Source organism: Lemur catta, chromosome 1, assembly GCF_020740605.2.
Source record: "Lemur catta isolate mLemCat1 chromosome 1, mLemCat1.pri, whole genome shotgun sequence".
NCBI lineage: Eukaryota > Metazoa > Chordata > Mammalia > Primates > Lemuridae > Lemur > Lemur catta.
The window spans coordinates 210,840,521-210,863,630 of record NC_059128.1 but is presented as its reverse complement, the minus strand read 5'-3'; the positions used below and the strand labels follow the sequence as shown (position 1 = coordinate 210,863,630).

General features: G+C 43.6%; 1 protein-coding gene across 1 annotated transcript in view; it reads left to right on the top strand.

Annotated features, from left to right (window-relative positions):
• DGKG (diacylglycerol kinase gamma) overlaps nucleotides 1-23,110 on the top strand; it is a 147,584-nt gene that overhangs the window by 64,949 nt on the left and 59,525 nt on the right. The window contains exon 19 of the mRNA XM_045539865.1: nucleotides 1,862-1,926. Within this exon, the coding sequence (XP_045395821.1) occupies nucleotides 1,862-1,926 (65 nt within the window). The remainder of the gene's footprint in view (nucleotides 1-1,861; nucleotides 1,927-23,110) is intronic.

The following is a 23,110-nucleotide window of genomic DNA, read 5'->3' as shown; positions in this document are numbered from 1 at the left end:
ACCTTCTGCTCTTACTGTGTCTTAAACTAAAAAATAAATCAATAGCTAAAGTTTAATTGTTAAACTTTGAAGACGGTTTCAGCAAGCGATGTTTACCAACCACAAAATAAGCTTGTCTTCTTGACTTGCCCTCCCCACTTTTCAAATGCAGGTTGCTGATAGGGTGACTCCAGTGCCCATTGCAGATCATTACACACAGTACGTGCTCAAAAAAGCTTCTTCAGTGAACTATACACCCTGATGTTAAAAAAAAAAAATCAACACTCAAAAATATCTGAGCACGGTGGCACATGCCTGTAATCTCAGCACTTGGGGAGGCCAGGGTGGGAGGATCGCTCGCTTGAGGCCAGGAGTTCAAGTCCAGCCTGGGCAACATTGCAAGACCTTGTCTCTATAAAAAATAAAACAAATTAGCTGGGTTGGTATCATGTGCCTATAGTCCCAGCTTCCCAGGAAGCTGAGGCAGGAAGATTACTTGAGCCCAGGAGTTTGTGGTTACAGTGAGTTATGTCATGCCTGAGCAACAGAGTGAGACCCTGTCTCCAAAAAGAAAAAAAAAAAAGATTTCCATATTAGAAATGGAATTAATATGCATTAGCTGAAAATTCACTGTATAGAATTTCAGGTGTCTTTTAGGCACATCTTCCAGCAAATGGAGTTCTGTATTTTTTGCTCTTGAGCAAATCTGAATCAACTCCTTGGTTTCTGTCTCGCCCCTCATATCTCCAGCCCAATTAGCATGCTTATTTCTGAAGCCCAGCACCTGTGCCCAATGTGCTGGCATGGGGCCTGCGCGGTGAAGGGGCCTTCTACATTCTTCTGCTGAAAAATAAGAACATTTATGAGGACAAAAGACCAACTTTAAGGAGGAAAGATGAAATCAGTTTTAAGTCTGAAGCTCAGGGCTGGTTCTAGAGATGTACATTGAGGGGCCATCAGCATCTAGAGGCTGGAGACAAGCACAAGCACTCAGGAGATGGCCCACAGTGTGGAGTGGGAGCTGCACGGAGGACTCAGGGCTGAGAAGCTCTGGTCAGAGGCTGGAGCACCCAGAAGCATGGTGTCATGAGCCCATCCCCACTGTGAGTTCTGAGGTGCAGGTGGTCAGTAGTACAACAAAGGGATGTGCTACTAGGACAGCCAATTGTCCCATAGGATGTACTGATGAGACTCTTATTAGCCTTGGAGAGAGTCTTTTAGGAGGAATGATCAAAAGGCAGAAGGCAGAAGTTTAATATTGGTTTGCATTATCTACTAAGCTTGTTATCCAATGCCACTAATTGTTCCTGTTGGTATAGATGATTAAGAATTAATATATAAAAGCACCTACCAATGTCAGGGTTCTGGTCTTGACAACGTACTATAGTTATGTAAGATGATATCTTTCGGGGAAGCTGGATGAAAGGGATATAGGGAATCTGTATCATTTTTGCAACTTCTTGTAAGTCAAAATTTTCCAAAATAACAATTTTTTTTGTAAAAAAGAGTTACATGGCAAGGCATTTCCAAAGACTCACACTCGGCCCCACACGCAGGCTCCTGCTCTCTGACTGCTCACTGGCTCTCGCTCTCCTCCAAGGGCAGCAGTTTCCCCTTCACTCACCTGAACTATCCTGCTTCTCACTGGGCCTGGGACAGGGTGAAAAGGGCAAGGCCTCCAGAGTGAACCGGCATAAGCTCTAGGAGTATTGGTGGCACTAGCTCATCCCCTTAGACGGGGTATTGAGCCTCAGCTGTGACATGGTGCCTCCCCTGGAGATGGAGTCTCAGGGCTGGCATGATTCAGTGAGGGCACATGTGTGTCCCTTCGCTTCACATGGCACAGTCATGAGCACTCACCAGGGTCTGCTTTCTCTTTCAGGATGCTTCCATCGCACACAGATTCCACGTGATGAGAGAGAAGCACCCTGAAAAATTCAACAGCAGGTAAGAAGGCTGCAGGCCCAGCCCACTCTGCCACCCACTCAGTGTGGTCCCCAGACAGAGGCCTCCCACCTGCTCTCCGGAAATGTTCTTGGCCCGGGCTGCCTGGGGACTTGGCCTTCCTGCCACGTTGCCGGAAGGAGGGTTTCCATTTCCAAGAGAAAAAAAAAAAAATACCAGAAACCTGCCACAGCCTGGCCGCCTGTTCCCTCGCAGAGGGATCTGTGCAGAGGGAGGGATTGGAAGGCAGGAGGGGATGTCCGGAACACCCACCTGTGGGGGCTGGGGGGCATCTGCTCTTGGCTAACTGGAAACCTCTCCTGGGGCCTGGCCACTTTCTCATACAGTATCGCCACCTCCAGCCCCCCACAGTTCTTCTGGGGAGGGGCAGAGAGGGTGGAAGGGGCCTCAGCTTCTCTTAGTCTCAAATGGGAGGAGGTGGCAGCTCTGAGGCTTGGACCAGGAGGAGGGGGAGGGAAAGGTGGGGGGGCTGGAAGGGCAGGGGGTGGGGGGCATCCCCTCCGCTTCCCTGGACAGCAGAGGGCAGCAGAGGGCAAGTGTCCCAGAGCTCACCAAGCCCCAGCCCAGCCTGGATACCCTGGGTGATACCTGAATGTTAAGTTAAAAAATGAAAGGAAAGAGAAAACCAGATGGTTTGCAAGCAAAACCAAACCCTTCTTGCTTGGAGGAGAGAATTTGCCAGAACCAAGTCGTACCTGGCATATAGCTACCCCTCTAATTGTTAATTACCTTTCTCCCTTCCTCCTGCTTGCTCTTGGTTAATGTTTATTCTTTCTCTTTGCTATTTGTTGTACTATTTCAAGATGACCACCGGATCCCACCCCCAATCTCAGGCAGGTGGGGAGGAGAGTGGACAACAATTTGAACTTGATCTTTGAACCTGAAGAAATTGACTTCCATTTAGTCACCAAATTCTCTTTAAAGCAGAGGTTAGAATGTTACCTGACGACATTCATTGAAGCCCAGCACCCCCAAAGAGTTCACCATTTTCATTCCTACTCTTTGCCCTGACCCTACATCCTGGGAGGTTAGCCAAGAAAAAGAAGGTCTGTTTAAGGATCAGAAACTGAACATAATGCAGCTACTTCTGCTTCGGGAAGGGTGATCTGTGGGATTTGATAGCAGCTGAATGGACCCTATCAGGGGCTGCATTCTGTCGTCGCATCAGCAGTTCTTGCTCTCTCACACACGCGGACCACGCACATTCACTGCTCACTACTAACAGGTGCACTTCCAGCCCCTACGGCTACATTCACAAGCTTGAAGTTCAATTGCCTGTCCTCTCACGGTCTTTTTCACTCCCATATACACACACAATCACTTTTTTATAAAGTACTCCTCTTCCACCCATTCTGCAGACTTTTAAGGTCCTCTTTTCACCCAAGTACCCTTACACATACTTATGCACATGTGCCCATTAAGATGCCCTATGCTTGTGAAATCCATGGGGGTCTGTTCATTCATTCATTCAACAGTATCTTTTGAAAACATACTACACACCAGACACTGTTCCGTAGGTGTTTTGAATAGACCTGTGTGGGGCACTCAGCCCAGTCGTGGAAACAGGCTGGAAAGCAGATGTGCAGAATGCTTTGTGTTAGTGATGTGACTAGAGGGGACCTATGGGAACACAAAGCAAGAACATAGAAATGTGGCATAGAGGATTTTCCAACAACAGAGATGTCCAAAAGAAGACATAGAAGAAGAGAAGGACAACCCAGAGAGAAGGAACCTAATGCACAAAAAGATGTTAAAAAGTGAGAGAGTACAGGATGCTTGGGGAAAGCAAAGCCTTTTTGGCATGGCCGGTTGTATGGTCTCTTGGCATGGGAAAGAAGCAAAACCTCTGCAGTTTGTAGAGAACGAGGAAGCAGAGGGATGGAGAAATTTCTCCACATTCCAAAAATCAATAAACAGGTTAACAAACGACATAAACAGAGCAAATATCAATCATCCACATGATTAAGTACAATTAGAAAGATACATCTATCAGAAAAAGACTACTCTTTGGGGTTAGGTTCATGTGCTTGAGGACAAGGCAGTGTGGTCTGGGTGACAGGCACATGGATTTGCGTGTAAATGTATGTGCTTGCCTAACAAGTGATGACATGGAAGGATTGAGGTAGCACCTGTTTCACAAGGTCACCAAACACTTCCTATTGACTTTGAGTGCATACGGCTTCTGCCCTGCCTGCCTGCCTGTGTCTAAAATACCCAGGAGTGCCCAATTTGTCCACTGAGAGGCAGGCAAGCAGCCATTTTCTTCAGGCTTCCTTATTTAGCGTTGGAGATGGTTTTAAATAGGCAGGTGGTTGTTGCCATGGTTACCCCATTACACCAGCAGCTAAACTTAGGAAGGGCCACAAGGGATAGGAAGAAAGCTTGATACCCAGGATTTGGAAATGTAAACGATATTATCAAACAAGGCTTCATTTTACTCGGCTGAACTTAGGTTCTTCAAAGAGTAGTCACTGCTTGGCTAGAAGCCTTTACCATTACTGCCCGGGTCTGGGCTCTCAGGGATAACCTTGAGGTTAAATCTAGGGAGCTGTAATTGTTTTGTTTTACTTTGTTTTCAACAAGGGAGTACGACTAGTCAGGGCTAGAATTTATCAGGAAACTTGAATCTTGTGCATTGCTGATTCAGTTTTCTGGGCTGTTCTAACAAGAATTCTTAACCTGGGGTTCAAGGGCTTCAGGGGTTCTGAAAACACTTTGAAATTGTACTAAGATATTACATTTATTTTTCTGGAGAGAAAGTCTATAACTATCAAAAGATTCTTAAATGGCCCCATAACCCCTAAATGGTTAAAAGTCACAGTTCTGAGTCCTCTTTGAATCCTAAGGGCATCACACCTGCGGGGTTTTGAGAAATTCTTCCTCCAGTGGCTTCTCTACACAGGTTGTTGCCAGGGAAGGTAGTTGGTTGTGTAGAACTAAGTTATGTTCCCTGATGGAATAGCTTTCTTAATGGAACAAGAACCAGACCCAAGAAGGCAGGAGTAGGAGCCTTGTGTGATGAGCAAGGAGAAAAGGCCTTTAAGGGTAGGGATGGGCTGTTTGGGGGTCCTTCTACTGCTAGTCATTGATAGGCTAATTATTCACTGTTAACTTGGGAATGTTATGAAAATTGTCATCTCATTGTTGGCATAAAGGAAAGAAGAGAGAATGAATTCAACTGAGATTCTAACCATAAAGGGCAAATAAGACATGGTCCCTATCTTAAAAGAATTCATAGTCTAGCAAAGAAGGAAAAATAATGCTCAAATATTTTTTACAAAATTATCTTAACATACAAGGAGGTTATATTAAGTAGATGATACAGTATACAGAAAGTTGTATAGTATATGGGAACTTAGTAATGGTCATATCCCAAACATCATTTGTAAATGGATTGTTTTGAGTACAGAAATAGTGTTATAAGGGAACCAAACTAAGAACTGTTATCATTTTTTGAGCTCCTACTAGATTCCAGGTGGTGAACTAGGTTATTTAAATGCATTAAATTATGTAAATCCCAGAACAACCTTATAAAGTAAATATTAGCATTCCCCGTTTTACGTATAAAGGAACTAAGGCTGGGAGAAACGGAGTCACCTAACCAAGGTCATGCATTTTTTTAAGCAGTGGGGCTGATTTGAGTTCTGACCTAGCTCTTACCTCCAGAGTTCAAGCTCTGTTTGCTGCACCTACTGTCTCCCATGGATTTCATTTAACAAACACCTAGTAGTAATACCAGACACTCTGATAGGTACTTTATACATGATCCCACTCAGTGCTCATAATAACATGCAAAGGTAAGTGCTACTGGCCCCATATTAGAGATGAAAAAACTGAGGCTAAGTAGTATGGAGCTATCATTGGCTTCATCCACCTTTATGGATTGTCTCTATGGGAAAATGCCTGCTGAGTTCCAAAGGAGAGAAAAACAGGTACACCATCCACTCATACCTTTTGTGGTAGGCATCTTCTCCCTATTTCAATGTCCACAGCAAGGAGCGGGACTGGCCTCTCGATTTGTGTGGCACAGTGCAAAATTAGTGTGGCGCCCCTTGTTCAAAAATTATTAAGAATTTCAAGCTGGTGACAGTAGAGCATAAAAGTAAGCACAGAGTCCTCCTAAATGTGTGGCCCTGTGTAACTGCACAGATCTCACACCCATGAGCTGGCCCTGGCAAAGAGAGAGGAATTCACAAAAGGAAGACACATTTGCCAGAGCTCACGGAGGCAAAAGAATGGAAGAAAGAAGGTTTCAGTTAGGGGAAAAGGAGAGGGACTACCAGTCCCTCAAACAGGCAGCAGTCAGTACTAACCGAGGAGCCAAGGATGCCACCAAAGTCTTCCGATATCCAAGAACTAGTCCTCCATGAAGTTTCCAGATTAAGTCTCTATAAAGGGTTTTGCATATGTGGCATCTATACATAAAGGCTACCTAATTCCAATGTCACTGTCAGTGAGTTTGGAATTTTTCAGAAAGCAAAGTCTAACTGGAATTTTTCATTGTTGGTCAGAAACTCAGAGCACTTGAGGAATGTGTGATTACAAACCTGCTGAGTGTGACCCACTTGAAAATGTCTCTCAGCAATCGAGGCTGTAGCAAGTTATTTCCTGTTAGACTCTTCAAAGGAACCATGACAGTGCTTCATTCTTCTCTGAAGCTGATCACCTTTCCCCAAAGCCCCTGGGTAACTAACAGGCTCTGGAGTGTTAGCTTTCTTAGAGCCAGGGCCCATGGAGTAGCTGGTGAGGGGTTTCCCAGAAACCCTAACATAGCTTGAGTCCATAAGTGGTTGGAAATGTATCTTGTAAATAACTAAGCACTGAGTAGATATTTATAGACAGAGACAGCAGGGTATAGACCAAGTTGGCACCAAAACTTGGCTCTGCCACTTACTAGCTATGTGACCTTGGGCAAATTAATCTTTTTAATCCTTTGCTTCCTCCCATGAAAATCTTGCAAGGTTTCTATAAGTATTTAATGAGGTAATATGTAACATAAGTTCACGGCACCTAGTATGTTCTCAATTAGCATTTTTTGCTGAATATCATTAAATGACAAGAATGAGGGAAGCATCACCTTAAATTGATGATAAAGTATTGACAATCAAAGATTTTTTTGGTCAGGCATAGTGGCTTCAGCCTGTAATCCCAGCACTGTGGGAGGCTGAGGCAGGAGGATCGCTTGAGGCCAGGAGTTCAAGACCAGCCTGGGCAACATAGGGAGACTTCATCTCTACAAAAAAATTTACCAATTAGTTGGGTGTGGTGGCATGCACCTGTAGTCCCAGCTACTTGGGAGTCAGGAGGATCATTTGAGCCCAGGAATTCAAAGGTGCAGTGAACTATGATTGCACCACTGCACTCTAGCCAGGGTGACAGAGGGAGATCATGTCTCTTAAAAAAAAAAAAAATTTTTTTTTTTTGGATGGAGTGACAAGTGGGATTCAGTTATCATAGGATCTTTGCTCCATTGACACAGCCCTTAAACTAAAAAGTTGGAGGACTAAAAGTTGAAGGAGACTCCAGCAGTGATACATCAAATCTATGCACATCCCTGTTCTGGTGGTAGGAAGATGGCACCCATTAAGTTCGGTTGGATTCTACAGAACTAGAGCTGTCATAGAAATTCCCTCCACTGGCTGTATAGGAATCCAAGGGGCAGAGGTTGGGGATCTGAATAACAGAGATTCTAAGTCCAAATGCCAAGTCTGGGCTAGCAGTATAGAGGCGAGACCTCAGCTGAAATGGTATCAGGAAGAACAGGGCAGGAATAAGTAAGGGTCAGATGCCAAGGATGTGACTACCCTTCCCTCACTGAGACTCACTCTCCCCTCACCCACCATGCACCTCTCCTCCATCTCTGCCTTAGACAAAGACAGAGATGGTAGAAACCAGCAAAGCTGACAATGAAAGAGCCTCCTCTGAAGTACCTATGACATGCTCTGCAGTCACGAGCATAAAATATATCGCTATTTACATAAGATTTTCTTCTTTTATCCAAAAATGAAAGTACTCTAAGTTATTCTTTCCAAGAGCCTCGTGAGGCAGCCCAATATTATAGCCCAGATGTTTGACTTTCCCAAAGCATAAAGGTTCAACAGCAGCAAATAGAGCAGGGTTAAAAATCTTTACCATTAAAGTCTTCATCTGTGCTTGGAATTGGGCTCTACCTTTCCTCATCTAATACTCAGCACCCAAAAGAGATCTTCCCTAGGTAACCAGAGGTCCAAACTCTGCACCTTCTTCCCTCAACATATCAAATTACTTTTCAAATATTTGGGATTCTGGAAAAGCCCCCAATGAAACTGATTGTGGCATTTTTTATTTTTATTCCTATCCCTGTAGGTGTTTATAAAGAAAATGCTTCATGTTCAAGTACTTTCGACTGTTCAAGTCAATTCTGAAAGAGCAACTTACTTAATTACTTGAATGTTTATATACTTCCCCACAAAAATGTTTTGTCCCCCATCCTCCCCATCCCTCCTGGGGAGAGATACAGAAAGCAAAATGAATAAAATATGGATTCATGTGCTTTTTTACCAGGCATCTATCATTATGCAACTGCAGAAGTCCAGGGTTTTTTTGGTTGGATTATTTGTTTATAGTCAGCTCTTGATCATTTGTTGAAACAAGAGGGCAGCCACATAGATCGTCTAAAGCAGTGGATAATCGGAGATTTTACTAGGCTATTATTAATATTTGTATGCAGTTCTCTCTACCCTAGCATTGACAATATTTTAAATCATATGATGAATCACATTGATTCTTAGCATTTCCTTCTTTTTCCTCCTGGCGACCCCATCCACATGGGAACAGACAGCACAATTTCTCAGACTGCTACACAGGAGCAGCCTTTGGGGCTTCAAGCCTCCCCCCGGTTTGTCAGAACAGTTCCCTACTGTAGCTTAACAGGGCTTTTTTTCCTAGCCCTGCCAAGCTAGAATGGGAGAGGAATTTTTCATATCAACAAAGAGTAGAATTGGTTTGTGATAATATCAGAAAGAACTTGAGAGCAATGTTTTCAAGACTTTGATAATTCAAAAGTTATCAGTATTTATTGACTGATTGATTTCTAGAAATATTTCCATCAAAGAGCTCAAGATATAGTATGTAAACAACTTCAGAAGGGTTGAGGTTAGTGTGGTAACCTTATGGAAGAAAATCAAAGTACACAAATTCAAAGTAAGGTAGGAACTGGCTGGATCCTTAAGTGGATGTTGACAGTCTGTGTGCTTTCCAGAAGTGAGAGGTCGAGGAGGTGCTGGAACTTTAAACCATGTCTCATAAGGAAAGGCTGAATCTGGGATTGTTTCACCCAGAGAAGAGAAGAATTAAGGAGAAAGGATTATTGGCCTCAAATATTTAAAAGAATTTCATTATAATATAAAGCAGGAATTGGGTTATTTTGCATGATAAATCAATGAAAAAGTGGACTGGAAATACTAATTTGGGCCCCAAATAAGGACATCAATTCTACCAGTTAGAGCCATCCTAAGTGCAGTAGGCTATCATGGATGGGGATGAGTTTTCCCATTTTATGTTCAAGCAGATGTTGGACAATTATTTTGGAGCCAAGTGCCCATGAGTACAGGTTCTATTCTCAGACAACCTGGATTCAAATACTGGAGTTCTCACTGACCACTTCTGTGTGACCTTGACCAAGTTATTTTTCCTAAACCTCAGTCTGCTCACCTATAAAATTGGGGTATAATATTACATGAGTTTCCTGTGGTTGCTGTCACAAACTACCACAAATGTAGTGGCTTAAAACAACACTGTTATGTTGTAGTTCCGGATGTCAGAAGACTGCAATAGGTGTCACTGGGCCGAAATCAAAGTGTCATCATGGCAGCATTCCTTTCTGGAGGCTCTAGGGGAAAACCTATTTCCTTGCCTTTCCCAACAGAGGCTGTCCCCATTCCTCAGCTCCTGGTCCCCTTACATCTTTAAAGCCAGCAATGGCCAGTCAAGTCTTTCTCACATCTTGTCCCTCTGACAGTCTTTCTTCTGTCTCCCTCTTCCACTTATATGGACCCTGTTATTACACTGGGCCCGCCCAGATAATCCAGGGTCATCCCCCCATCTCAAGGCCAGTTGACTGGCAACTTAAATGCCATCTGCAACCTTAATTCCCCTTTGCCATGTAACCTAACATATTCAGGTTCTGGGGATTAGAACGCAGATACCTTCAGGACATTATTCTGCGTACCACAAGTACCTTACCTCATAGGATCATTTTGAGGATCCAATGAAAAAATGCATTTATTACAGAGCCTGGCACATCAATGGTAGCCATTATCATTGTTCTTAATATTCTTATTATTACAAAAAGAGATCCTACATCAGGTAATAGTCACGTTAGATGACTCAGAAGCCCTGAGAACTCTGAAATTTGGTGATTCTCTAAGATGGACAGATAAATAAGGTATGAGTCATCAGTGTAGAAATACATGGCATCTTTTTCTCTTCATTTATCTTGATACAGGTTTTTTCAATAAAATATCAATGCACTTATTATGTAATCATACAGTATTATTACCTAGTACATTTTAATATCATTAAAAATAATTTAGAATGTTCAGAAAAGTTCAAGAAAAAAACCAATCACTCATAGCTCCATCATACAGAAACACAATATTGACATTTTGGTTGCAATATAGAAGTTAACTTGACATACATACCTTAAAATATTTGTGATAATATGCTTCTATAAAGTTAAATGTACTGTTTTTAAATAATTTTTCTTTATACAAGTCACTCAAGCTCATTGTAGAAAAATAAATCATATTGCACCCCTCAAACAAGAAATAAACACTGTCAGCACTATAATATATTTTCTTTCAGCACTTGCATTGCACAATTTTATTTACTTGAGATCACACTGTATACACCAGTTTAAAACATTAACACAGTTGCATTTATAGGTTATGAAAGGAAGATGATAGAAAGGAGCTGATTGGAATGAGTTTATCTATAGTAAGAGTTATATTAGTCTTTTCCTATTAAAAAATCCCAATGATTTGGTTTAGTCAATATGAGAGTTTTAAAGATATCATTACCCAAGTTCCTTTGCAACTGCAACAACTATTAATATTTCATATGTTATGCAACTCTACTATTGTGGAGGATAAACAAAAAAAATTTTATCCACTCAGCACGGTTTCAGGTCATGTACATAGTTTTGCTGTATTCCAATAGAACTAGTTTGTATTTTATTTGACTATCAGTATTAGCAAAAGTTGCCATCTGAACTGTGCAGTGACATAATTTTTTAAGCACGAGTGACTATGAGGGTGTTTACTAAAGTGTTTAGAAGGGTGGTATTCCCAATATAATCAGTTCTGCTCCAACCCATACCAACGGTAGTAGCCATCATTTATTGAGAGCTTTTAAGAATCTCATGTGCATTATTTTTAATTGGCACAACTCACCAAGTATAAGTATTATTGATCCATTTTACAAATGAGGAAATTGAGGCTCAGGGAAATTATGCAGCTTGCTCAAAGACCACACTAGTTAGTAGGGATGCTGCCTATCTGACTCCACAGCCTCCACTTATCCCACTGTACTTCCCTGCCTCTCCATGTTCCCAGTTTGGTGCCCCATGACCAAAGAAGCACCCAAGAAAGAGACAAGAGAAGAGCCACAGAGATGATTAAAGGGCCCATGAGATAACCATAAATAAACCAAAACCATTTTTCCTGGAGAGAAACAGAGAATGTGTCGGGAATGGGCCCAAGTGTGTGAAAGATTCACAGCAGGAAATAGTGACCGCACCGCCTAACTCTTCATCTCAGTTCAGGAAAGAATGAGAAGGGAAAAAATGTGCTTTCAAAGTGAGGATTTGCTGTTTTGGATGGGAAGAGGAATCTTCCAGCCTGGAGACATATTAAAAGCTGAAATGAGTTATTGAGAGTTGCGGAATCTCTTGCAAAAGGTTTCCAGAAACATAAAGTTCCACTCATCTGGGATGGCAACCACCTCAATTCTTCCGAGCCCAGGGTATGCTCAGTGCACCCACCAGATCCCCCACCAAAGGGGAACCCTCTGCCTCCCTCCACAGCTGATGGGGCTGTCCCCTGAGAGACCTCTTATCTCCTGTGTCCCTCAGTCCCCAGTTGGCCCCCAAGCTGTCCCTTCCCCAGATTTCCTCAGCCACCCTGGCCCATCTTGATGCCCTTCCCACTCAGGCCCACCCTCCTGCAGCTGCCCATCGGTCTCCCTGAGACACATTTTTTTGTCCTGTTGCTGCCACAGGAGAAGCTACAGCCATGCCCATGCTCCAGGATACAGGATGTAAGCCCCTTGCTTTGCATTCTGGGCCTTTCACAGCATTCTCCTTCTCAAACCCAGTCCCACCTTCTCATCTGCTTGCTCCATTGCTCTTACCTTCCTCATGCACCTGTTCCCATGCCCTTAATTCCTCAGCCTAGCATGACCTCTCTTCCAGTGGCCCCATCATCACTTGTTTCAAAATGCAGCCCAAAATGTTCTGAACCAACCTCCCTAACCAACCCTTGCCTCCACACTTGTACTCCACTTCCTCTTAGAATCCATCTACCAGGTTCTTGACATTTTCTCCCTGTTTGATTTGTCCTCTTTGTCTTTTATAATTTATTGTTTGGGTGCTAAACTGTTATATCTCCAGCTCGTTCATAAGCTTTCTCACTCAGAGAAGGGTCTGACCCTCTTGGAGACCCACTGGACTAAAACCAGGAGGGTGATGCTGAGCATGTTCCTTCAGCCAAAATGTGTTGAGCATCTATTTTGTGTTGGCACAAGATTGATGGATGGATCTTACAGCCCCTACTTTTGAGCAGTCCATGAGTCTAGCAGGGAAGATGAACACATACAGAAGGTATCAACAACTGTACCAGTGTCCCAGGGCTACCGTAACAAATTAGCACAACTGGCTGGTTTAGAAAAACAGAAATTTATTCTCTCACAGTTCTAAAGGCCACAGACTGAAAGGCGCCAGTGGGATTGGTTCCCTCCCTAGGCTCTGAGAGAGAATGAGTTCCTGCCTCTCTCCTTGCTTCTCGTGGTTGCAAGCAACCCTTGGCATTCCTGGGTTTGCGGATGTATCACTCCAATCTTCGCCTTTGTCACCACATGGCATTCTCCCTATATCGCCCTGGGTCTGTCTGTCCAAATTTCCATCTTCTTGTAAGGATGGACCCACCCTAATCCAGTATAACCTCCTTTTAACTTGATTACTCAAGTTACATTTCCAAGTAAGGTCACATCCACAGGTACATAAAGTTAGGACTTCAATGTATCTTTCGGGGGAGGGGGACAGGGGACACAATTCAACCCATAACATCAGGCCTTCCCCAAAGCTTGACTAAAGAAGGAAATATAATATAATATGGTAACTTTGTTTTAACAAGGAAGCATAAATAATGGGGGTGTTGTGAGAACACCTAACTGAGAAAGTGGGATTAGACTTCAGAAAGAAGGCAACATTTGAGAATTCACCAAGGAAAGAAGGAATCTGGGACATGCTAGGAGGAGGGAAGCAGCCTGGGCAAAAGGCAGAAGTGTGAGACAAGAGGGGACAGGCAAGAGGCTCCAAGGTGAGGTGGAAAGGCAGGTGGGGGCAGCCGCGGCAAGATCTTGGCAGTCTGCACAGGAGTTTGTGCTTTGTCCTGTAGGCAGGTGAGTGGACAGTGAGGGTACTCCATCAATAAATGTTTTTTGAATAGATTAATGAAGGAATGACTTACCTTTCACAGTATTTCCAGAGCAAAAATTTCAGGGCTCTTAGAAACACTGGGACCTTAAAATACTGAACGTTGCCAAAGTGTTAAAATAGTACAGGGTGTTAGGTCAGGCAGAGACCCCAGGAACAAAAATAGGTAAACCCCAAGGGGAGACAGAAAGAAGAGGGATATCAGGAGACAGATGAGGGGAACCAACATGGGGGACTTGGTATATCAGGGCAGAAAAACACTATGGAAACTAACAACAAAGCTTTCTTACAAACCCTGAACTTTAAAGTGTGCTATTTGGTTGTAGAAGTAGAAATGCATATTGGAAAAAAAAATCCTTGTGTCATTCTTTCTTCCTCACCACTGCAATTGCCGATGCACTCATGCAGAAGTCAGCTTAGGTGGCTTTTAAACTTAGTTTAACATGCCTTTTTTGTTTATTTGTTTTTAGATGCAGAGAAAGGAATGTCAAAGTTGATTAGCCTTCTAGCATACTTTACTAATTAGAACTTTGGACAATTATTATCCTTTTGATAAGGGTATTTTTGTGATACAACAAAGTTTATATTTATGTTTAGACCTGATATGATTAGCATATTCATTCCTACATATTTGCTTTAAACTGTTCATAATTGCACACTTTTTTATTAAGAAATTGAGTCAGGCATGGTGGCACACGCCTATAGTCCCAGCTACTCAAGAAGCTGAGGTGGGAGGATCACTTGAGCCCAGGAGTTCTAGACCAGCCTGGGTGACATAGTGAGACCCCATCTCAATTTAAAAAATAAAATAAAATAAAGAAGAAGAAATTGGAAAGCAAGGCTAAAAGGTAATAGATGGCCTCAAAAAAGACTCAAGTAATTAATTCTTTATTTAAATCAACATTTCCTAAAAAAAAATGAATACACTTACTATAATATTTGGCCTAAGGAAATTTTGAAAGCAGCCTTTCACCATACTTATCAGGAAATGCAGCAACTCTCTTCAATGATATAAGTAAATTATCTCTCAAGAAACCCTGGGCAAACGGCTTTACAAGCCTGCCATGTCAGGTCGTATCGCGCTAATGTAAAAGGTAGATATGAATCCCTGTGTCTCATCGCATTCAGTAGCAGAAGAGCTGAGTTTCAGCCCCCGCTCTGCCTCCTACTTACTGTGTGCCATTGGAACAGCTACTCACTCCTCTGAGTCTTAATGTCCCGGTGCGTAAAATGGAAATCACAAGTATCTCACAAGGTGCCCATGAGAATTAGAATAAATAAATAAATGGATTTGAAGTTTTTCAGGTACTGGTATGATGCTATTGATTACTACAGGGATTTGTAAAAAGAACATGCAGCAGTATATATGAGAATACATTGTAGAATATCTAATTTAAATGGATGATGTTATCATTCCTATTTAATAATAACTTATAGAATCTTAGCTTTGGATAGGACTTTAGATTTCAACATCCTTCCCAGTATAAGCATCCCCTCTATAAAACCCCTTTTAAGGGGGAGTCATCACATCTCGACTTTGAAGATTATAGACCTCTACTTTGAAGATTATAGCAGTATTTAAATTGGGGGGGCAGGGTGGTGCTTACCACTTCACATTTTACTAAGAAGTCATTTTCCCAATCTTCTAATGCTCTTCAGTGGAAGAGGGGCTCTCCTCATTCCAAGAATGTACTTAAACCCTCAAATTACTAAGGCCTCAGGGACTTAGGTAGTCACTGAATATTCATGTTTACTGAACCTACACTTAGATTGAAATTCCTCACGGTCTAAGATGTTTTCTATTCTGTTGAATGAAGAGTCCCTTTAATCTTGAAAGTGGGCATTTTTGGAGAGCATTCCAAAGTGCCAATCAAGCCAAGTACCCTATCTTGACTTTGAACTCAATGAGCAGAAAGTGTGCCCGTAATCTCCAGCTTTGGGTTACCACAGGGTAAGAGGTGGTGGGAAAGTCCTGGATAAATTAAAATCCCAAAAGGTTAATCTTGGTGAAAGTTTTATTGGAGCTGTCAGCACAGAGTGTTCTAATTAGTCAGGTTCTCCCTTTTCTCTTCCATACCACCTTGTCCCTGAACTTGAACGGGGAGAGAAATGGCGGCTGCTCATAATCAGGGTTTCTGTGGATATGTGCAGTGTTGGGGTAAAGATAACACAACAGATGCCCTCTGATTTGGGCTGCTGCCCTGGTTCATGATTTATATTTATAATCTGTCCCCACTCTCACCCCTGCAACTGGTAGTAAGTGCACTAAAGAAAAATGAAATGGCCAACAGTAAGTCAGTGGGTTAGAAAAGAAGAGATCTGAAGCACTGAATAATCTACTAACTAAATAATTTGCCCCTTAATAATTAAGACTTGAAAGTATAATCTTAAAATTCATAATAATAATTGTTTGTACAAAGTGGTAAGTTCAGGGGTAAGGTAAACGTGAGATTAGGCTACTTTTCCAGTAGTTAAAAGACAAATTCATTTCTCAGTGTTCCATGATTATAAAATAGTTTATATACCTACCAGGTTGTGCCTTAACTTATAAACACTGAGCAACTGAAAACATTTTTTCCCAGAAGAGGTGGATTTGGATGACATTTCGTTTCTGTGCACATGATCTTTGCAAATGCCAACAGTTTCAGCTCGTACCCTACTGCAGCTGGTCAGCCCTTGAAATCAGATACTAGGACTCATGACCAAAGAAGGCAGCAGCTCGGATAGGAAGGATCCAACTGGGAAAGAAGTGGGGGAGACACTTTTAGGGCAGCTTCCAGGAAAATTCCCAGAGAACAACTACAAAGGTCTATATGAGAGGTCACAAATCCAACTGCCTGCAGAGGCCAGGAGTTAATGTAAATGAGAGAAGTGAGCAGACAGGAGGCTGTTGGGAGTGGTGTGGACTCTAGCATGTGCCTGTGTAAAGGGAGCAGCCAGTACTCAGTTCCAGCCTATTGTTGCCAGGTTGGAAAGCAACCTAGTATTAATAGATCTGATGTCTCAAGAGAAGCTGGGCTCCAGGTGTATCTGTAAAATTTTCCAATTTTAAAAACCACTGTGAAGGCCAAATAAACACATTTCCAGGGCCCATAAGATTCTTGGACCTCCAAGGTGATGCCCAGGAAATATAACCTTAGGGATGTGATGGGGGTCAATTATTTATTTTTCTTGCTAATTATTGGTCTTATGAATGTGAACTGATCTTCTACCAAAGGAGAGAATGAATGGGCTTGAGGAAAATTTAAAAGGCCAGTGTATTTGCATTGATAAAGTGTTCTTAGATGTCATAAAAGAAATGACCCAGGAAGAAAAGGGACTTGGGAGGTCAAAGAGAACACAAACAAAGTTAGAGTCTGATTCATAAATAGATATAACCTGGAAGTAAAGCAGAAATACCCAATCCCTGTTTGGAAAAAAATTAAAAGTATAAGGCTCTGCCCAAGGAGGATAGATCTGGACCTTCTACAAAAGGGAGAACAGAAGAGCTAACAGACTTATCATGAAGTTCAACTCTTTATGAGCCTGCAGAGGCAGCTACCTAGATTGTCTTCTTCTAGCATGTATAAAGTAAGTAGCATTGGTTCAAGTGCATTACACTAGATGTTAAAAGTAAATCCACAGGAAGATGGAGAGGCAGGGTCAATCATCAAATACACTTGAAAGATTCCGAGTTAAACATAATTCTTTTCTGTATGATATCGTAGAGATTTTAACCTACTGAGACCATGCAAAATCAGGATAAAGTATTTAGTTTCCCAAGTTTACCTGACCACAGAATCTCCCCATCCCAGAGCATCTTATGAGACCAATATTTTACTGAATTCACATTGTTGAAAACTCCTGCATTAGAGACACAAAGGAATGCACATGCACATACAGCTTACAGGCTGTTTCTCCTACCTGTCTATGGGCATGGGGGCAAATGACACACCTGGAAGAATCCTGGCTAGTATCTCTGGTGACTCTTAATGTCTTAAGTAGAAGGCAAAGGGACATTGGGCCAAGGCAACGCTTTGGTCTCTTCCTCAGCCATGAGTCATAATTTTAGAAGAAACAGGCACATATGTGGAACACAAAGCAGTTCTGTAGCTGATCTGAGAACGACTGTTCTTCTGGACCATGAATTTCAGTGCTGGAATGAAAGGCCCCTGGCAAGGACTCAGGAGCTTATCACATAAACCAAGAGGAATATTTTTGGCCAGAGACTTGAAGACCAAATGGGAGAGCTTTAAAATGAGATTTAAGGGGGATAAAGTAGAGTGTTCAAATGAAACTCTAAAATCACGGCCCACAGAAGGGCAGCAGGTGCAAGCTAGAAATAAGAGGTGTGGCCAGGGTGGTGCCAAGCAGTTCTCCTGAAGAGCTGGCAGGGGGGACACTGGGGCCACACCTACAGTTGGGACAAGTTTGCCAACTGCACAGGGAGAGGAGCAAACTGGGTGAGTTGTGCTCATTAGGGGAGACACGCATGACCTGTGATGACCTGCGAGAGCAGACAGAGGTGTGGTGGAGTAGAACCCACAACCACACCATGCCAGGTGGGGATGACAAGTTCACAGAAATTGCAGTCACTGCAACGGGTGGTAGGAATGTATACTCAAGTAAAAGAAGTCACAAACGTCAGAGTGGAAGCAAAGTGGAGAGCATATGGATGAGATTTTCAAAAGGACGAAGTAGAAAGGATTTTGCTGGCAGTGTATACTACAGTCTTCTCAGGCAGAACGAGGCTCTGGCTGATGCTTTCCTATTTAAGGTTTTTAAAACTGGCACAGGAAGAAGATGGAATAGGGAAGGGAAGGGGATATTTATCCAAGCATCTGCCCCATCTAATGAATTTTTAACTTGCCTTGCTAACAGTTTCATGGCTTGAAAGGTAGGGAAAACAAGGAGAGAACTACTTACTCTGGACTTAATTCTAGACAGCATCTAACTGATTGATGGTGTGGAAGGCACAGGAAACTAGGGAGGAAATAACCAGACTATCTTGGAGTTTTATGGTTGTAAAAGAAAAACATGATGCGTGCTTCAGTGTGTGCCCTCTGCTACCTTCCCCACGTCTGCTACTTCTCACTTTCCCTTGGCATCCCCAGTCCCATCCTAATCCGCACTCCAGCCCAGACTTCAGGCTCTCCACCAGGGACTCTAGGGTTGAAGAATACCTATGTTTCTTTCACAGGAAGTTAAGGAAAGCAAAGATTCCCCAATTCAAATTCAGCGGGAAAGATGTGCTGCCTATCTTTCAAGTTGGAACTCAGAATCCATGAGGCCACAAAGCCAGTTTTATACATGGTAAAGGGGAGTTCTATTGGAGCCTTTATTTGAGGGTATATCATATGACCCATATAGATTCTTAATATTACCAACAACTCCTGCAAGGTAGGTAGTATTATCCTGATTCAAAGATGAATAAACTAAGAGACAAAGACTAAATGACTTGTTCAAGGGCATATAGCAAGTAAACGACTGAATGGTGCCTTGAACCCAGGCCTTTCCGACTTCTAACAAGAGCTCTTGCTGCTCCTCCAAGCTGTCTCCAAAACTAGACTTTGTATTTTGGGTACCTAATGGGTTAATTGGCCCTTGTGGGTTAGCCTAGGAACCCAACCTCAACATAACATTGTTTCTATGGGGAAATGTGCTCAGAGTGACAAACAACTGGCTTAACCAAGGAACTTTTGTAACCTGACCTATCATGAAGTGAGCACTGCCTCATGTTCCGAAAGGCTGGCCGTGGGCGCCAGAGAGGAGAGCAGCTCCATCAGCCTGTGTCCCCTCGGGCTCCGGGTCCCATTCCAGTCTAGCATTGCACTGGCCAAGGAATCGTCTCAGACACATCTACAAAGTGGCCCTGTGGTACCTGCCACAGGAGGCAGAGTGAGCATCAGGGAGGGTAACCTTCTGTGTATAAAGCCACCAGTGTAGTTCAGGCAGCCAGTAAACATCTGGAAAGCAGGAACTGAGATTCTTCCACCAGCTGGGGGCAGGTGGAGCTGGCGAGGGAGGGCGGAGCTCTGCTGTCTCTCAGGGCCCACCTGGCAATTACAGCGGGGTGAGGCTGTGGACCTGCTTCTGGGCTTTGCCTCTGCTCCCCCAGACAGTTCCACGAGTTAGCCTTGGTTCATCAGGACCCAGGAAATAGCCTTTCTTGGCAAGAGGTTCGATTCCAGCAAAGCAGATGCCTTCGCTAGGCCTTCAGGGCTCCTGTTCTAATAAACCGGCCTTGCCCGCCTGTGTCTTAACTGGCCCCGGCTGCCCACCGATGCCAGCTTCCCGGCTTCCCAGGCTGATGAACGCGTGAGCGCCGGCAACGCGCAGCTAGGTGGTCACTACGGAGCCTCAGGCACACACATTCCCGTGGTCTTTCCCCTTCCCCCTGGGCAGAGATTTCTCTTTGTCCCAGTGTTTGGCTTTGCTCTCTGATAACTGCCCAGAGCCAGCTCATGCGGTGCCCTCCGGCCTCAGCCAAATCAGCCTGAAGGGGATTTTCTTTCCACATTGCTCTTCCAAGGAAGAAAAGATTGCTAAGAAGCAGCCAAACTGTGGGATTTTTTTTCTCTTCTTCCACTTTTTTTTTTGGATGAGGGAAGGGAGCTATTTTCTCCTGGCAAGGACAGATACTGACTGGAAAAATACCCTGGAGACTCAGGCCCTCAGGAAAGGAAGAGGAAAACCCTCCAAGATGGTGCCCGGCCTTGCCTGCCTCCCAGCATTCTCTCCTGAGGGGCTCCCTGCACTGTGGACGTTCTCTGGTCAGGCTTCTGGGACTTCAGAGGGACACCATGGCCTCCGAGAGGCAGTGTCTGCGAGCACGTTCAGGGACAGTGGACTATGAGTCTCAGAGAAGCCTTTTTGTGCGGCCTGTGTGTGTGCCTGCACGTGCACACGTGTGTCCCCGTGTGCTGCGCTGGGAAGGGATAAAGGATCTGATTTCAGACTTTGGCAGGCTTTGCGCTTGGAGTCCTGCCCTTAGGAGGAGATATTGTCAGGTGCCAGACAGAATTCGGGAGAGCCTATCAAAGGAGAATGTGCCCACAGACCACAGAAACAAACTGTCTTATATGGAACAGAAGGGCCACTGTTCAGAGGCAGTAGATTCTTTGGAGCCCAGAATTACTCTTGAAGGGGTGCAGAGGCTACTCTAAACATGACACTCGTGGGTTTGGCTCTTTGTGACTTAGGGGTAAGAGTGGAGACCAGAGACCAATGGGGAGGCCCAAGTCACTGACACTCTGATGGAGTGTCACAGAGTCCCAAGCAACCAGAGCCAGCCAAACACAAGCTGGGATCCTGTGGCCAAGCAGGTGGCCTGGGTGGTAGATGTGAGTGAACCCAGCCCACAGGCATGAATGAGAATGACCCGGAGCTTTGCAGCCACTAGCTCTTGTGACTTCGGTTGATTCTTCTATTTCTCTCAGACACCTCTAGGGTACAGCAACGGGAGCCAGAGAGAGTGGAAAGGTGAGGGGTGCGGACTGGAAGTCAGGAGCTGGGGTTTGCATTCCAGCTCTGTACCTCCCAGCTGCATCACCAAGGACTGATCTCAGTTTCCTAATATGTACCATGAGAAGGCTGCCATGGCTCAGAAGAGAACCGCCATCCAGACCTGGTATACAGTAGTAGTTCTGCAAATACCCTTTCACTATCAAATAGTGCACTATTTTCATTCATCCCCCACCACTCCTCACCACGGATGCCACATTGAATAGATTTTTACCAACCATGACACTGTTACAAGTAATCATTGGTTTTCCCATTTTTATTATTCAGCATCCATTTTCCATTTAATCAGTGCCTCTGGTTACCAAGCAGTAACCAATGTAATTGATTTATTTCCATTCCACATCAAAAAATAATTTAACCCACTAGTTAGCCTATGCACAAATGACTAAATGAACAAATACTATTCTACATTAAGAAATACTGACAGCAATTCATGGACTCCATTTATACTTTGGAAGACTCCTTAGAACCAGGAATCCCTGAACCCAAAGGTCCAAAGGTCCCTTGAGAATGATCTGTGATTTTACAAGTAGCTTTTCACACATGAAAATGACTTAAGCAGTGTCTTCCAGCCGGGTGCGGTGGCTCATGTCTATAATCCTAGCACTCTGGGAGGCCGAGGCAGGAGGATCGCTCTAGGTCAGGAGTTCGAGACCAGCCTGAGCAAGAGCGAGACCCCATCTCTACTAAAAATAGAAAGAAATTATATGGACAACTAAAAATATATATAGAAAAAATTAGCCAGGCATGGTGGCACATGCCTGTAGTCCCAGCTACTCGGGAGGTTGAGGCAGAAGGATCAACTGAGCACAGGAGTTTAAGGTTGCTGTGAGGCAGGCTGACACCACAGCACTCTAGCCTGGGCAATGGAGCAAGACTCTGTCTCAAAAAAAAAAAAAAAAAAAAAAGAAGTGTCTTCCTAGGTCTTAAGAGGATTCCTTCCTTATTTATACAATAAAATACAACATAAGCAAGTTTCTCCTCCTTCCTCAGCCTTTTTTCCTTTATACACCTTCTTGAGCTCCCTGCTCTTTCTTGTTCCCCACTTTTCTGCCTGCCCCTCTTGGTCTCTGGTCTCCAATCATTCACCACCCTAGATTTTTTGGAATGCCGTGAACACCAGTCTTGTCCCAAGTATGGAAAAGAGCCAGGGAATACCTTACCCCTTGAAGCTGAAACACAGCAAGCCAACACAAATCTGTTGGCAGGAACAGCAGGCACAAGAGTCACATTCAGAGGACAAAAAACAGCTATTTATAAAGCCTCCTTCCTGATTGCTGGGTGTTCACTTTCCCTTGAACCAAAGGGGCCACTGCCCCCTCTTGGGAAAGATGATTCCATCCACGGCTCCGTGCCTGCGGGTCACCAAGTGCCCATTCTGATGAGGAGTGAGAACGGGACAGCAGGCAGGGTGGATTAGACGTGATGACAAGTTCTCTGACGGGCCATGGCAGCTGAGTGTGCGGGTGACACAGATGGCCTCTGTAGCACCTGTGAGGTAACAGTCACGGGCCCCTTGTAGGACTTGACGTCCTGGCCTTAGAGCCAAGCCCACCTGCCTTGGCTTTTTTTTTTTTTTTTAAACTCTTGATGTTAACTTTGGTTAACACAATTACTAAACTTCTAAAGGCATTTGGGCTTCAAATAATGTAAAATGTTAACAGGTAAAGTACTCTCAGTATTATTACTAGCATTCATCACTCAGTTACAATTCACCTGTAGTTGCATCTGCCCTTTCTGTGTTTCTATTATACCTGTTTGATTTGCTAGATTATTTATCTTAATAACCTGATACTACCCTGTTATCTTCAGTAGCAGTAGCAATAACACCACCAATGACCCAGCAAACCCAAAATGGTATTAAGTGAGATCATTTGTTTTGTTTTTTAATTGAGATGAACCTTATAAAAATTTATAATTAAATGTGCAGAAATGGCCTGTTGGCTTGGTATAGTTTTCCCAGATGTGTAG